Source organism: Lynx rufus, unplaced genomic scaffold, assembly GCF_022079265.1.
Source record: "Lynx rufus isolate CCGP_SWC_20201006 ecotype Redwood Valley unplaced genomic scaffold, mLynRuf1.p SCAF_2, whole genome shotgun sequence".
NCBI classification, from domain to species: Eukaryota; Metazoa; Chordata; class Mammalia; order Carnivora; family Felidae; genus Lynx; species Lynx rufus.
In genome coordinates this window covers 9,151,201-9,168,445 of record NW_025814834.1, presented here as the reverse complement: position 1 = coordinate 9,168,445, position 17,245 = coordinate 9,151,201, and the positions used below count along the sequence as shown (strand labels likewise).

Sequence of the window (17,245 nt, the reverse complement as noted above, 5' to 3'; positions counted from 1 at the left end):
ATCTTGAGGTGAACAGGTCAAAAATGGAAAATCCTAAGATTTCCTCCCAAATTATTTGCATCTCCCCTTAGCAATGTACACCACCATTCACGCAGCCATTCAAGCCAGAGACTGAAGAGGAAGCCTTGGTTTCTCTCTCCTCCCCAGCTCCTAATTTTTCAAGTTCTATCAACTCTCTTTCCAAGCTGTTCTTGAACTGGCCCTTATCTCCACTGCCAGATCTGAATGCAGAGTTCTGTCAACCTGCATGGCGTCCTCCCCTTTCCAAGGGTTGTCCCGCCTCCATTCTCTTCTGTTTCCAATTCATCCTTTACACTGAACCAAAACTGTTCTTGTCAAATGTAAAATGGGATCATGTCACTTCACTGATCGGATCTCTTCGATGGTTCCCCATTTCGCTTAGAATGAAATTCAACTTCCCACACCTTAACCTACAAGCACGAGCTGTCTGCTGCCTCCCACCTCTTCTTGTTCTCTCGTCTTACCTTTTGAGAGGCTTTTTTTCTGGCGTCTCTTTTTTGGAGTTGACCAGATACTTCTTTTTCTTTTCTTGCCTAAAGAGAAAGGGTACAGATGATCTTCTCCTGGCTACAAACATAGATCTGCCAACCTCAAAGGTCAACAATTTTCAGCGCTCACTTTTGGTCTTCAAACAATAGTGGCGAGCAGGTCATTGGTGGCCTTATGTGATGCTGCCTCATGGAGTAATGATGGAGAAGATATTCTAAAGTGGCAGAGGAGAGAGAGACATGAAGAGATTGGGACAATGAGTTTAGGTAGCTCGTTTCTAGCTATGAAATGGAAGAGTGAGCTATGGAAGCCGGTGAAGTGAGCTGAGGATCAAGAGGAAGCTCCTTTGATGAGCTGTGATAGGCTTGGGCAGTGACTGAATGCAGATCCCGTGACAGGGAGATGCTGAATTCTCAGAGGAGAGAGGGGTCATGGACACGGTCAGGTGAGGCAGAAGGATTGCCTTAGAGAGAAAGAGGGAAGTGGAGAGGAGGGGGCAAATGCAGGCTGGTAGCAGGAAGTGAGGGCATTCCCATCCTATACCTTTTGGTGTAGTAAGAGGAAAAGTAGTCTGTTAAGAAAAGGAGGCGGGAGGGGCGCCTGGGTGGCTCAGTCGGTTAAGCGGCCGACCTCGGCTCAGGTCATGATCTCACGGTCCGTGAGCTCGAGCCCCGCGTCGGGCTCTGTGCTGACCGCTCAGAGCCTGGAGCCTGTTTCAGATTCTGTGTCTCCCTCTCTCTGACCCTCCCCCGTTCATGCTCTGTCTCCCTCTGTCTCAAAAATAAATAAACGTTAAAAAAAAATAAAATAAAGATTTTAAAAAAAGAAGAAAAGGAGGTGGTGAGGGGGGCCAGCAGGTTGAAAAAAAAAAAAAAGCTCAGGGTTGGAAAGGATCATTGCAGGAAGTGAAATTGTCATGCAGTGTAGAAGGATCATTTACCCTGGGCTCGTGAAGGCACAACACATGAGCTCTGCCCTGCTGTGTGGTTTTCCCCATAGTGAAGTGCCTGCCTTCATACCCGGTGTGCAGAAAGCAGATAATGGGTCCCTCCAAGACCCGCCAGAGGGTTCTAGGAAAAGGCAGAGTGGCAAGGTTGGTTAAGATACCAGCAATAAGTTACTGAAGCAATGGATCGTGGCCTCTAACCTGGTATGAAGGGGCATGAAGAGAGGCATATGATGAACCAGAAAAGGGAAAAGCCAATGGACTGGTCATCCAAGTGAGGTTGAAGAACAGCTCCAGAGGGAACAAGTTGTAAGGGAGAAATCAGGCAGGGATACTTTTGAGTTAATTGTTTAAGACTGGGCTGGAGAGGAGAGTTTGGAGGTTGAACAATAGCTGTAGAAGGAGCAGACTTCAAGGATTAGATGTCAAAAAAAAAAAAAAAGAATTCTGAAATTAATTATTGGGAGGTGGAGCCAGGCTTCAACGATGAGAGGACCCATGGTTGTCTTTGGGTCCAGGAGGCCAAGAATCGGTGCAGAAAAAAGTCACTGGAAAAGAGCAGAGGAAAGTTCTGAGGGACCAGAGTTTTGGATGGGTCTGTTGGATGGGACACCTTCAAGGTGTCCAGGATGATAGCAGGACTTGAACTGACAGAAAAATTCTAAGGTAGCCTTAGAGGTCTGCTGGGGAAATAGGGACAAGTTAAGGATGACAGTGATTAAGACAGAGGGAGTATTTCATTCCCATGGAGGGCAGAGGAGCAAAGGGCTAGTCAGGGGCAGTATGTAGCAAGCAGTGGACATCCACCCTGTCTCCCACCATGAGGTGAGCAAGAGCAGATAATAGGCAGCCTTGTCTTACGAGAAAGCAGTGCCCTCTCGGGGAACCAACTTTCAGTTAAAGAGGAGGTGCGACTAACCCTCCAAGAAGTTGTGGGCAAAGGAGACCTTGACTGTTTCAGAGCAGGCGATTGCAATGGATACGTATTTCAATGGCCCCCAGTGCCGTCTGGTTTCCCTACGCTCTTAATGAAGGCCTTCAAGGAAGATGCAGTGAATGGGAGCTACAGAAACAAACTGTAATGAGCATCGTGACTCCAATCACATGGTGGGTGCTTCTGACAAAAGACGATCAGAAAAACAGAAAGTCACTCCACAGTCATGCTCCTGGGGTCCACAGGAGAACGGTAACCCTCCCTTACCTTTCTTGTTGGGAAGTGTGATGGATGCCCCCTGGAGCTCTTTGGGGTCATTTGGTTCAGGAGAGACATCTCTTATCTCTATCAAAGGAAACAGAATTCGATTCAGAGCTTGGAACAGGCAGAAGGAAAAGTCTGCCCTGCCTTGATTTGATCGGTTTGTGGTTACACTTACCAGTGTGGCTATCCCAGTGATATCCCCGCCCTCAGAGGAGGGCTCAGTTTGACCTGTTTTGAGGGACTCCCCTTACTCGACAGAAGAGAAGAATAAGGGGCCCTCAGTAACCCTCATGCAGGGGATAAGGCTGCGAGCATTGAGAGTGCTGATCTTGAATTCTGGTCAAGGTCACTGGCTTCAGTGAAGGGGAATGTCTTTGCCATATAAAAAATACATGCTAGTCCTTAAAGATTTGTGAATGGAGGGGCGCCTGGGTGGCGCAGTCGGTTAAGCGTCCGACTTCAGCCAGGTCACGATCTCGCGGTCCGTGAGTTCGAGCCCCGCGTCGGGCTCTGGGCTGATGGCTCGGAGCCTGGAGCCTGTTTCCGACTCTGTGACTCCCTCTCTCTCTGCCCCTCCCCCGTTCATGCTCTGTCTCTCTCTGTCCCAAAAATAAATAAACGTTGAAAAAAAAATTAAAAAAAAAAAAAAGATTTGTGAATGGATATTTTTGAACCTCTCTCCTTGTCATTACTTCACCTTGAAAAATAGTGAAGGAGGCTAAGTGCCTTCTATATTTCTGTGTACAAGAAAGCAGGAGCTAGTCTCTATTTGCCAGCACCTGTTAATAGTAAATAAATGCGAAGTTCTTGTTTTTGCCGTACTAAGCAGACCGCAGGGTTTGAAGTCCTAACAAATCTCAAGTAAGACTGCCACCTTCTTCTTGTTTACACGGTTCAATAAGATCTGTCTCAAATTTTGGGCTCCTTAGGATAGGCATCTGAGGCAGATGGCAAGCAGTCATTAGACATTCTAAATAGTTTGTTGACTTTCAAATTATTTTGATCAACTCTTAAAAATCTAAACAATATAGAAATGATGAGGGTTGAAGGTGAACGTTCTCCACAGTCAGGATGAGGGCTCAGAAGAAGAACCGTCCGCATCTGGGCCATCTGTGTCAGGGGCACACAATGTCTTTGAGCACCTCAGAGTGTGGTTGACTCACACAGTCTTGCTCTGGCTCAGTCCCCTGTCCTGTCCCCAGGGGTCCTGCCACAGCCCTCACGCAGATGAATTTTCTCCCTTAGTAGACCTCCTAGTGATGTTTGTAGTCTAGGTCCTGTGGGTGCTACTGGGCTCGCTCATCTATGGTGCCCCTCCTCCAAGTCTACCTTTTCCAGACTCATCTCCCTTGTCTTCCCCAGGATCTCCTGCCCATCCAAGCTCCTGAGGGCTGGGTGTGCAGCTGGAAGCTGGGCCAAGATGGTGGTCACGAGCGGTAAGGAGAGCCCTGTCTCGAGAAGATCCAAATGACCTCTCCTCTTGGTAGACATGAAAAGTAAGGCAAGCTATAGTTGTTCGCATCAACATTTCCTGGCACGGGACCTGAGGGAGGGTGGGGCATCTCTTGAGCATTTCTTTATCTTTTATTTGGGGCCTCGGGTTGTTACTGCACACTGAGCAGACAAAGAAGATGAATTTCAGATCCCAGGACCAGCAAACAGCGACCAGAGGGAGGAGGAACAAAAACAGTCTATTCCAACCAGTAAACGTGGTGGGGCCAACGCAACACCAACGCCCAGTAAGGGTGGGAAAGAGGGGGGAGTCAACAATCAACTAGCTACTTACTAATTTGTTTTCTGTTTTATTATTAAAAAATTTTTTAATTCTCGTGTAGTTAGCATATATTAGTTTCAGGTGTATCATATAGTGACTCACTACCTACGAATTGAATAATTTAATTACGGCTTTCTTTCGCTCATCTAGCAGATGGAGTCTTCCATTGCTATTGGCTTCATGATTATGTTAACCTTATTTGGATGTTAGGTGTTAGAGGAGTGAAGGAAACACTTGAACCAAATAGAGCCCTTTATTCTCAGTATTGGAGAACTCAGAATCCACGATACCATTTTTGACAACACCCGATGGTACTCCATGGTTATATTTAATGTTAACAGAGTCCTTCATGATGATGGCTGGGGAGATTAGAAACAGTTTTGGAAGCTAAATCAGGTCCGTCAGGTCTTTAAATGTTTTATCATCTTTTCCAATAATTTCAATAACATTACTCTTAGAATCCAAACCATATAAAAATGGACGTGGTTGAAACCGAAAGGCCCCTGTAATCAGAGCCTGAGCAACTGAGTAAGGGTCACAGAGGGGTGTACCGCACAAGTTACATGTCATTTAAGAACACTTATCGGGTGGGCATCACAGCATCAGACTGGTCATGGAGGTATCCCTGACAAGGATTCCAGTGCTGAGTTGGAGCATCAGTCCCTTGTTTTCTTTTTCTTTTGTCACACTCAGTTCATTTTCCCTGGGCTCCTGCCACAAGCCCCTGGGTCGACAGGTGCATGATTGCCCCTCACACCCACCTCGAACTGAACTAAGTCAGTCCCAAGCAACATTACCTTGCACAGAGGCAGGCGGGGTGCCAGGTCCCTCTTGTGAGTCTTCTTCAGCATTTATGCAGGATGTTAAGTTGTCATCGGTCATTGAAGAGAGGAAGAAAAATCATTACAGGGCACGGGGACAGAGTGTCAGGGAGGAGATTAAACATTTAGAAACACCCAGGCCAGAAGCATCAGGGCCCAAGGGCAGAGGGTGGGGCTGTTCCAAGGGTGGGAAGCAGGTGTTCAGGCTCCTGACTTTACCCAGGCCCCTGGAAGTGCCGGGAAGGGCTGTGTGTGGCAGGTGGGCACATGGGATGGACCAGGCTAACAAAAGGGTGAGACCTTGGAGTCCTAGACACGACTGCAGCTACCCTAGGCTGGGCATACACAGGTGTTGGACAAGGTCTGCTTCTCACCTGGAGTGATCCTTCCTTCCTGGGTGGCTCTGGGGAGGGCCACGGCCGGGCCAGGAGGGCTGGATGATCCAGTCCGGATCTCAGTGCTGTGCTGGGTGGATGCGCTGGGCTCACTGACACTGGGCTCACGGGGCGAGAGGCTCTGTGATCGGTGTTGGGGTGGGGGCAACGACAGCAGGGTCTGGAGGGAGCTCCCTTTGGCTGAGTTGGCTGGGACTTCAAGGAGGGTAGGCCCGGCTCTGTTCCATCCTCCGTAGGAAATGACAACTGGGATTGGTGAAGGAGCACACATCAACACCCCGGGGACTCCGACTTATTTGGGGGAAGGGAGGGGCGCCTGGGTGGCTCAGTAGGTTGAGCTTCTGATTTCAGCTCAGGTCATGATCTCGCGGTTTGTGAGTTCGAGCCCTTCATCGGGCTCTCTGTTGTCAGCACAGAGCCTGTTTTGGATACTCTGTCCCCCCCGCCCCCCATCTCTGCCCCTTCCCTGCTCATGCTCTCTCCCTCAAAAAAAAAAAAAAAAAAAAGAACATTAAAAATAAAATAAAAAAAGAATTATTTGGGGAAGGGAATTTCTTCACACATGACTTCCAAAGGGTCAGGGGCATGGGGTGGTTGGTTCATTCTCCCCTAGGTGTGGAGAACTGATTTATCACCAGCATCATCCACTCGTGGCCCATTTCTACTCTGTGCTACTGATTTGGGGCATTCAGTTCAAATATAACTGCATCCAATCTCTGGGCTAAGACCAAAGTCGTTTCACACATGAAGTTGACTTAGTCCTCAGGGACTTAATCTTCTTAAGTTTTTCTTTAATTTTGGTTTCAGAATTTAGACTATCTTGTACAATGGTACAATTCGAATACGTGTCCCTGTTTTAAGAAGTAAACACATCACACCTCCCTGTAGCAAAGAAGATAAAATAGAGATTCCTTCACAAGGTGCGTTCTGTCTACTCTGGTTTCTGCTCATTTGTGCAGATTGCGCTTCTGTACCTCCCTGCCTTGCACCCTGGGATGGGCCACAGCAAACTTCCTCCGCATCCTCAATACCCCAGGCCCTCGCCTTTCTGCACGCTATGCCTCCCGTGGCCAGGTTTCTCTTACGATTCTTCTCCATCATTTATTTCAGAAGTTAAGTCGTCTCGACCAGTGAACAGAAAAAGGAAAGCAAGCTGGGATTCTGGAGAGGGGCTCAGAACACGAGCCTAGGGCTACAGATCCAGAAAGACGCTCGGGCTCGGCCGGGTCGGGGAGCACAGAGGTGTGTGGTGCCTCTGGCCCTCGGACTGACTTAGCGTGGCCTCTGAGAACCCAGGCCTCCCCGCGTTGCCTGGCTGCCGCCGGGAGCACCAGCCCGCGTGCACCTGCGCCCTGCCGCCCCTTTAGCTCAAGGAGTCATTTCTCCTGGGGAGGAACCTCTTGCTGTCAAGAGCGCTGACCCCACTCACAGTAAGGTCCCAGTGCAGTGTGAGCCGCCGGTCCTCTTCCTGTTGTTCTCGGGGAAGCGAATCGTGCGCCTTGGCCAAAGTGTTTATCCGCAAGCCCAAAACGATGGTGTCACCTGTTCCTCCTGCCCTGGCTTCTTTCTTCCCAGCTCTGTCCTCGCTCTTTCTCCTGCTCTGTATTTGTCCAGCTCTTTCTCGTTCACAGCGTGCTTCCACGTTCCCTCTCCTTCTCATACCCTCTGTCTGTCTCCAGCTCCCTCTCCCCTCTCCTCCAGCTTTAGGCGGCGCCTTCCACCTTGTTGGGAAGAGGGATTGAGAGCTCAGGCCCCAGAGTTAGGAGACCCAGTAGGACGCCTGCTCTGCTCTTCACAGGCAAGTAACCTGGGGAAGGTTATTCTGAGCTATACTTTCTTCACATGTCAGATGGGGCTGATAATGACATCACAGGGTTGTTTTAAAGATAATGTGAGAGGGGCGCCTGGGTTGCTCAGTCGGTTGGGCGTCCGACTTCAGCTCAGGTCATGATCTCGAGGTCTGTGAGTTCGAGGCCCGTGTCGGGCTCTGTGCTGACAGCTCAGAGCCTGGAGCCTGTTTCGGATTCTGTGTCTCCCTCTCTTTCTGACCCTCCCCCACTCATGTTCTGTCTCTCTCTGTCTCAAAAATAAATAAATGTTAAAAAAAATAAAGATGATGTGAGATAACCCTCTACAGTGCTTGGGACGATGCCTGGTACATAGTAAGTACTCAAAAAAAAAAAAAAAAAAGAGAGAGAGATACTTATTATCCATCCCTATTCATTTCCCTTCCCCTCTGGCCCTCCTTATCCTTCTGCCAGACTGAGTCTCTGTAACTGCATTTCAGTCACATTTTTTCCTTCCCTAGAGACTGTCCAGGGTGCTAAACGGTACAGCTTTCCCCCACTTCATAGAACAGGTAAGACAGAAATGTTTGTGTCTTCTAGAAATTCATCTTAGAGAAGTGGGGCCAGAGACGGCTCTTCCTGCCGCACTGCTAGAGAGTCAGCTTCTTATCTCCCCAGAGAACCGGCCAGTTGAGGGGCACCGCCCACGGGGCTGAAAGCCAACCCACACTTGGAGCAAAGCAACTTCTGGTCCCTGCTCCTACAGCCCGAGAGATATTCGGAAAGACTCATACCACTTCTGAAACTCTTGAGGATCCTTGTCAGGTCGGGGTATTCACGCAGGTTAATTCGGCTGAAGAGCATCTGCAGAAATGACAGGTTGAACATCTTCTCCAGGTGGCTGAGGATATTGTACACCAGTCTGGGCACAGGGACCTGATTTCTGTAGGCTTCCATGGATTCCTTGAAAAATGGCACCAAGGATGGTGATGAATAATCATAAAATGGAATGGAAGTTTCTTTTACGTTTGTGGTTTGCCACAGTGTAAGAGTAGTATTTCATTCTTCTAACAAGGACTTTAACACAAACGTACAGATAGACTCGAAGGCAGAGAAGTCACAGTTACACATATTTACTTCCAGAACTTCACCTATTTTTGGATGGTTGGTCGTAGGAATAAATAACTTAGCCGTCTTTAAAATAAGTCTGCTTTGTGAACCTTATTTTAGGTATATTTGAGGGCAGAGAGAAATTTGAGGGAAGGGAAGGTAGTCAAAGGCTCCTACTATGTAACTATGTCTCTCAGGCTCTGGGCAGAACTCTGCAGCAAAGGACCAATTAGTTGGTCACAAGTGGCAATTCTGTTGATCGCTTGTTAGCCTCTGTTTGATCTCTCTGTCTCCTCTCTGTCTCTCTCTTACTCTCTCTCTTTGACTTGAGATGGCCTGAATGGGTTCTAGCCAACAAGGAAATCATCCAGAGAACTCCTCTTCCTGAGAAGTTGGCCAAAAGGAGAAACATGGCAGGAGAATTGATTGCACAACACTTACTGAGCACCTACTAGGCTTGTCCTTGGGTATATAGCAGTGGTTAAGACCAGCGTGGTGCTACCCATAGTGAAGGAAGGGACACTGTCGGGTGGAGAAGATGAGCATTCAATAATAAACACAAATTAAAGAAATGCCCCGTTGCTTTTGAGAGAAGTGTTATGAAGGGAAAGCATAGATTTCTATGGGAAATCAATTAGATGAGTGGGTTAAGGAATCCTCTCTGAGGAGTGACATCCGGGCTATGACCCGAAGAAGGGTTGGAGCCAACCAGGCCAAGCCTGGGAGAAGAACACTCTACCACTGCTGCCCTTTCTTGGGCTTAGGGCTCAGGAAATACATAAAAAACAAAAATCATGAAAAGAATGCCATTTTTGTCCATATAGCCATATCTTCCAATGCCTGCTTTGCTTCAAGTCTGAAAGGACTGCGTACAACAAGCTCTTAAGAATTGGGAGGGTACCCTTAGCGGGTTGAATGGTGCCACCCTCCAGAAAGATGTGTCCACTTGAAACCTGTGAATGTGACCTTATTTGGAAAAGGGGTCTTTGCGGATGTAATTAAGTTAGGATTTGAGAAGAGATCATCCTGGATTAGGGTGGGCTCTAACACACAATAACAAGTGTCCTTAGAAGAGAAGAGAAAAAGAAAAGATGAGGGAAAGAAGAGCTGATGGAGAGATTGATGTAGAGATGGAAACAGAGATTGGAAGTGAAGTTTCTACAAGGATTTCTGGTGCCGCCAGAAGGTAGGAGAGTCAGGGAACAGGCTCTCTCTTGGAGCCTCCAGAAGGAACCAACATGGCCAACACCTTGATTTTGTACTTCTGGCTTCCCAAGCTGTGAGAGAATAAATTTCTCTCGTTTTAAGGCACGTGGGGCGAAGTCGTTTGTATGGCTGCCCTTGTAACCCCATCTTTCCCTGAGAATGAACATTTTGGACTAGACCTTCCAAGCTCTAAGGGTTTGTGGTTTGAAACTTCAGTAACTGTTGGTGGGGGGTGCTGGGCTGCCATGGAAAAGCAGTCAGCACGACTCACCCTGTACATCGTCTCAGTGATGAAGGAGTTGTCTCGGAGGCCTTCGAGGAAGGGAAATGGCTTGTGTATGGCATAGGCAATCTCCAGCTTCTGGTATATGAAGTGCTGGCGTAGAGTCTTTTCTAAGGCTCTGGTCATGGTGAACATCCTACGGAAGAGGCACGAGAAGAGAGGAAAGACTCTGGGAACTCGGGGAGCTGCTGTTTGTGCTCAGTGGGCATTTTCAGATCACCATCCTGGTCCCAAAGTCATCCTGTAGCAGTCTTCCTCAAAGGCTCACGGGTGTAAGAGGCAATGACAACGTCCAAGGACAATGGAGGCTGAAATTGACCAACAATAGGTTGCTGAAATCTCAAAGGGGTATTGGTAAATATGAGACAGATATTAAAAATAGCTTATAGGAGCAGCTGGGTGGCTCAGTCAGTTAAGTGTCCAACTCTTGATTTTGGCTCAGGTCATGATCTCGCAATTTGTGAGTTGGAGCCCCACATCGAGCTCTGTGCTGACTGTGTGGAGCCTGCTTGGGATTCTCTCTCTCTCTCTCTCTCTCTCTCTCTCTCTCTGCCCCTCCCCTGCTCTCTCTCTCTCAAAAATAAACTAAAAAAATTTAAAAAATTAAAAACTATAAAAGTCACTAATATTTATTGAGTATTTCCTATGTGCTGGACTTTATTATAAAGGTTTCACATGCAGTAACTTATTTGATCGTCACAAAACCCTTGCAAGATGGTTTCTATGATTTCACCCATTGTATTGTGAAGGACATGGAGACATAGAGATGTGTTAAGAACTTGCCCTAAATCGCACAACTTGGAAGTGATAGAGGTGAACACATTCCGATGTTCTGCTTCTAGGTTTATGGTCATAAGTACTACGGTCTGTGGCTACACTGAACAGAGTTAAGGTTGTCTGGACCACACCTTACGACAGACACTAGCAAAGCTCATGTAAGAGGGACTACCCAATGATGAATAGAAAGATAGAAACCTGATAATATTTAGAAACTTTAGTAAACCACCTACAACCTTCCACACACAAATAGGCCAAACATAAATAGACACGAAGGAGGTGTAAGACGTGATTAGTAAAAGGCAACTTAGCCGATTTATTATATGTATCAATTACATATCGCAGAACAGACATGTGCCTTTCCCATCCCATGCGACATTGATAAAAATTAGCCATTGATAGGTCATGAGAAAATATCAATAATTATTAGAGGCAGAAAACCTACAGATGAATTCCTGACAACTTGTCAAGGGAATAGAAGTGTAAACAGAAAAACCCAATCACCCAGAGATTTTTTTTTTTTAAATGAAATAGAGATCCTGTTTTTCCTACTTCCTTTTGTGTATAATAGAAAACTGAACGGTAACTAATGACTGTTTCCAGGATTAATCCCAGTGGTAGATTGAGCAGCCCTGCTCTCTCCTCATTCCCACATCATTTACATTTGACAGAAGGAAAAAAAACAAAACACATTGTAAGAGTAAAGTAATCCACAATAGTGCTGGAAAAGAAAAGATGCCTCAGGGGGTCTATAATCATGAAGAAATACTGGAGATTGAGAACAGGTGGAAGAGAAATCTAGCAACCAGGATGCGGACAGAATCCATGATGTGGGGAAGAAAATTGCAAAGGTAGCACAGAGCCCCAGAAATCCAGAATGGTCACATGGTAACAAGAGGAAGTGACCCTGAGGTTACGTTTAGGATGATTATACAACAGCATTCAGAACATAAGATCCACCAGCTTCCTTATTCTTCAACTATTATGGTTCTCAAGAGTGAGAGCAAGGCACAGAGAGGTTAAGTAAATAGCCCAAGGTGGCAAAGCAGAGCTTGTCTGAATAAAGCCCCACTAAAGCTAGTGCATGATATAGGGTCTCATATGGGAGTGTTCAGATTTTTATTATGGGAAGGAGTCTTAAAAATGAATAAGCAAAAGACAAACATCCAAATGGGGAAAAAAAGCAAAAGGCTTAACTAGGCAATTAAGTCAAATGTGCAATAAATATATGAAAAGCATGGCAATTCTCTAGTAGCTGGAACAGTACAAAAGAAGACGATTTAATAGCATTTGCCTATCAGATTGCCCAACATAAAGACTAATCGCAATAACCACAGATGCTCCTGGTGCAAACGTAAACAGATCCAAATGTTCTGGAGGCGAAGTTAGCAATCAGGGTCAAACGCCCTAGAATATGGATTCCCTTGAGTCCCAGATTCCACCTCTAGGAATGCACTTCAAGGAAACAATCATAAATGTGCTTAAGGAAAATATATAAAAATCTCATGAAACACTAGGGAAGAAATGAAGGGTTTCCTCCTCATTTTTTTTTTTCCACCAACCACATCTAGTCACTTGCACTGTGACTTATTTATTATCTGCCCATTTGGGGCTGAGTGCAGAATCAACAGAGCACAGAGGAGGGTAGAGAGCAAATCTCCCTTTCATCCACAACAACGGGCTAGAATTTAGGGCAAAAGGAGTCGAGCTGTGTTTCTGCTCCCCCCGCCCCCGACTCCCACGTCTGTCCCCCTTTTTCATGGTCTCTGGTTAAACCCCACATACCTCTCTATCTTTGGAAGACAATATTTCACAAGGAGAGAGTCTCACAGTTTAAAATAGCTGAGTTCCACTCTGTAGCTGCTGTCAGGAAATTAGCTATCAGAGCCTGATCACCCCAAATGAAGAATAAAGTAGCCGAGACAAAAACCCACCTGGAGGCTGGGTTTGCCACCTGCTCCTGCCCCTTCCCTGGTCAGGGGCTGGGGCAGGGATGGCTCCTGGAAGGCGGAGAGAACAGCAGGGGGACACCAGTGGGTGAAGCAGGAAGTCTGTGCTTTGCCACATGCAGTGGGGGGCCAGGCTTCCGGAGGAAAGAAAAGTGAAAGTATTTGGAGCTGATCGTGCGGGAAGCTGGAGGCAGTGCCTGCCGCCTCCCTCCATCTCCGTCCGGACACTTGTGAGGTTCCCGGGGCATTTAGGGGAAGCGGTGGGGGGTCCCGCCGTGGGGTAGCCTGACGAGGGGTGTCCAGAGGGGAGGAGGCATCAGGGCCCAGCCCCAGGATCCACGGACAGGAGCTGGGGATCCACTATCTGAGCGCTTCCCTACTCGCTTCTATTCCCCCAGGCTATTTCCCCCTCCTGTCCTTTTGGGAGATGAAAATGTTCCTACACTGAATCGGGGTGCTGGTAACACAACTGAATGAATTTACTAGAAATCATCGAACTTTTAGAAACAAACAAAACCCAGACGGGGAGGGGAGGTGACCCAGAAATGCCTATAATTTGTCAGGATAAAATTATTGCCTAAGAAAGTCGAGACAAAAGGGAACCTGAATATAAACTGAAATCATATAGAGGAAAATCATTCCTCTGGGCAGGAAAATGGCCGGGGGGGGGGGGGCAGGCAGGCATTTGGGCGCCAGGAGCGTGAGGAAGCCAGGTCTAAGGCAGAGCCAGGGCCGGGAGAAGACTCTAGAACAGCCACTTCAAGGAAGATGGGATAGGCCCTCCACACACACCCTTAAAGATGCCTTATGTGCAGGGACGCCTGGGAGGCTCAGTCCATTAAGTGTCCAACTTTGGCTCGGGTCATGATTTCAGTTTGTGGGTTCAAGCCCCACATCGGGTTCTGTGCGGACAGCTCAGAGCCTGGAGCCTGCTTCAGATTCTGTGTCTCCTTCTCTCTCTTCCTCTCCTCCGCTCGCACTCTGTCTTTCTCTCTCAAAAATAAACATTGAAAAAAAATAAAAATAAAGATGCCTTATGCACATTGGCACATAATGTCTGTGAGAGACCCTATAACATAGAAATCTGTTTAACTTAATTGGAATCAATAATTCTCAAATGGATTCAACCCATGGGCTCCCCTTACCAGGACACCCAAAAGCTCCTCAGAAAAAAGGTGGGAAAAATGGTTCTGGCGTCTAAGAAGCCTCGAGACCTAGGTTCACCTGCTTGCTACAGAGGCACCAGCACAGCATATCCCACACGAGCACATTCTAGGTCAATAGGCTCAGCCCTGGTGCTGGTAGGTCACTCCTGTAAGGATGACAGAGGCTCGAGAGCCACAGGAAGGTAGCAAGCAGCACCGCGAAATGCCAGGACGGGAACAGGGAGAGGAGTTCAGTCCACTGTGCATTTGTTACACTTCATTTACCTGAAACCCTCCACTTACCTGGGAAACCCCTTCATGGCCATCCCAGCCTGGAAACAAGGATCTCCTCCTTTAGCCTGCCCAGAGATAGATTAGGCAAAGGCAAAGGAGTGGAAACATAATGCCCGATGATTAGCCTAGAAACAGATGTGAATAAGATAAAAGGTGTTTCTGTCTAAGGGACACCTGCTTGGGAAAATGGTAATAATGGGAAAACTTCAGCTACTATATTCAGTGACATATATTCTGAGAATTTACTAAAATCGTGTGCAATTCTTTTTTAGCTCAATTTTATTGGGGTATAAAATGCATTCATCTCAAGTGTACATTTAAGTGGTTGAGTTTTAACAAATGTAATCGTAATTACAATCATGACGTAGGCCATTTCCATCATTCCAGAAAGTTCCTTCGTGCCCTTTGCAGATAGATAGCCTCCTCCCCAACCTCGTCATCAGGCAACCACTGATGCACTTGCTGTTAGTACAGATTCGTTTCGCCTGTATCAAAGTTTTACATAAATGAAAACATGCAGTATGTGAATTTTGACGTGTGACTTCTTTGGGTCATCATAATGCTGTTGACATTCACCTCTGTTGCTGAGGGTCGGTAATTGATTCCTCTTTAGCAGGTGTGCTGGCCGACTCTTGTTCATCCTGTCCGATCACCATGATGTCACCAACGTAATTGATAAGTGTGATGTTCTATGGGATATCCTGGGGACCCAGATGTCTTTGGACTATCTTATGACAAGGGGCAGGTGAGTTAATATAACGCCCAAGACAAAACTGTACACGAATGTTCTTATCTGTCATGCAGGAACTAAAACTCTTTCCGATCCTCCTTTTCTAACCAGGATGGAAAGAAAACATTTACCAGATCAATGCCCCCACACCATGTACTTGAGGTCCATGGAATGACCAGGGCTGGGGATCTTACTGCCCGGACGGCTTACTTTCTTATCCCAGTCTTCGGCCTTCTTATAAATTCTGGGAGTGACCTGATACACTTCTAAGAAATTGACTTTCTGTCCGAGTTAGCCATTACCAGTTGTGATTACTCATACCCCAAAACTCCAGCTGCTGATAAGTTGGTATCAGAGAATGAGTTGCCAGCGAAGAAACTTCACAGAAATAGGATCAATCTGAGATTGGTTATGTGACCTACCTGAACATAAAAGTAGTGGACAGCCTATTAGCGTTCAAAGATGGGGGTTTGGTAGACTTTGGCAAGCAGGGGCAAGGTAGCAGAGTAACTTCTAGCACTGGATTGTACTCAGGACTCTACGAGTCACTCCCTGATTCCAAGTGTGAGATCTCAGCACACTTAGCAAAATGGCGAGGAGTTTTTCCAGTAAAAAGAAAGCATTGACTTCGCTTCAGAGATTACCACCTACTTGGCCTAAATCTGGGTGGGAAAACAGAGAAAGGAGGGCGGCCAGAATCTTCTCATCCCACGGGTCATATGGAAGAAAAAGAAAACAACTCTACCCCTGTGTTAGGAACCAGGGATTGTCTGATCGGCATAGATGGTCTCGGTCCAGGATACGTTATCCCAGAGAGATTGATTCTCTAGCGAGGAGAGAGAAAAAAACAAGACAGTGGGAAATGCAAGCTAAAACTGCAGCCTGTTGTTATCTGGGCTGATGCATGATATTGCAGACTAGGGCTTTCTTGTGAACTTAACAGAAGTACCCCTGAGGAATGCCAAAGACCTTGTGCTTGTAAGCAAAGGAAGCTGGCACATTTATGTCATTGCCCAGCTGAGTGGCGGCCTGGGCCTGCCTGCTGCTTAAGGGCAGGGAGAGGAGAGGGAGGAGACACCAGAGCGGGCTCTTGTAGTCTGTGTCCAGCCTTGTCTGGGCCACTGTGCCCCCTGGGAGGCCAAGAGCAGAGGACAGCCATGCCCCACAGCCACTTTGCCCCACAAAGCGAGGGAGGGAGAGAGGGAGGACGGGCAGAGACTGGTGGCAGGCAGTCCCGTGCGTGTGCAGCACCTGGTAGGCACACATACCCCACCCGCTGGAAAAGATGTCCTCGGCGGTATCCTGGAATCTGGAATCTGTCCCAGCCAGATTCATGTTCACTTCTTTGGAGGCAAGAAAGAACAGAAGTGGGCAGAAAGGTAGAAATCTCTGGCCCTCTATACTTTGCAAACATGTCTGTGCAAATTTCTAGCACATCCAGAGTGAGTCAGAAGAAGCAGGATTCAGCGGAACATGCTTTGGAAACACCCTGCTTTGCCTCTGGCTCCCCAGGCCTCGCCTGCTTTGGCCACACTGCTCTGACTAAGGTCCTGGAAACTGCACATGCCCCGGCTCCCATTTATCTGTCCTACCTGCATTTCTAGTGCTCGGTTTTGCCTTTTCTATTTGTGCTTTGCTCCCATTTCTTTTTCTTCCAACTTTATGCTGCTATAGTGTGTTTTTGTAAGTTGCTTCAAATCCTTTACAGAATGAGGGCCGCTATTGGTGAAAAAATTACATACGGACATAATGTACAAACGCACTTGGTAGCGGGGCGCCTGGGGGGCTCAGTCTGTTAAGCATCTGACTTCGGCTCAGGTCATGATCTCACGGTTTGTGAGTTCGAGCCCCGCGTCGGGCTCTGTGCTGACAGCTCAGAGCCTGGAGCCTGCTTCGGATTCTGTGTCTCCCTCTCTCTCTGCCCCACCCCTGATCTCTCTCTCTCTCTCTCTCTCTCACTCTCTCTCAAAAATAAATAAACATTAAAAAAAACCCCACAAATCACATCGTCCTTTAAGGTCTAGGTAATGTCAGTTCCAAACCCTTTCCCCATCCCACGGGAAGCCTGTCTCTGTCCTTGAGATTTCAATGACTAGCTGAAGCTGTTTTTTCTAATCACCGAGGCTGCATTTTTTTATATATATATGAAATTTATTGTCAAATTGGTTTCCATACAACACCCAGTGCTCATCCCAAAAGGTGCCCTCCTCCATGCCCATCACCCACCTCCCTCCCACCCCCCATCAACCCTTAGTTTGTTCTCAGTTTTTAAGAGTCTCTTATGCTTTGGCTCTCTCCCTCTCTAACCTCTTTTTTTTTT

General features: G+C 47.2%; 2 protein-coding genes across 12 annotated transcripts in view; one reads left to right on the top strand and one right to left on the bottom strand.

Annotated features, from left to right (window-relative positions):
• The window catches only part of LOC124516055 (sp110 nuclear body protein-like), a 32,598-nt gene extending 19,761 nt beyond the window's left edge, over window positions 1–12,837 (bottom strand). The window contains 7 exon segments of the mRNA XM_047085209.1: window positions 486–554; window positions 2,658–2,735; window positions 5,226–5,300; window positions 5,624–5,890; window positions 8,226–8,394; window positions 10,019–10,338; window positions 12,742–12,837. Of these exon segments, the coding sequence (XP_046941165.1) occupies window positions 486–554; window positions 2,658–2,735; window positions 5,226–5,300; window positions 5,624–5,890; window positions 8,226–8,394; window positions 10,019–10,165 (805 nt within the window). The 5' untranslated portion in view covers window positions 10,166–10,338; window positions 12,742–12,837.
• Window positions 12,838–12,914: 77 nt separating this feature from the next.
• SP140 (SP140 nuclear body protein) overlaps window positions 12,915–17,245 on the top strand; it is a 65,811-nt gene continuing 61,480 nt past the window's right edge. For 10 of the 11 annotated variants that reach the window (XM_047085205.1, XM_047085197.1, XM_047085206.1 and 7 more), the window contains exons 1-2: window positions 12,915–12,986; window positions 14,812–14,940. The gene's annotated coding sequence lies outside the window, so the exon portion shown is untranslated. Of the gene's footprint in view, window positions 12,987–14,808; window positions 14,941–17,245 lie in introns of all 11 variants that reach the window. The other variant, XM_047085193.1, reaches the window with a different exon arrangement.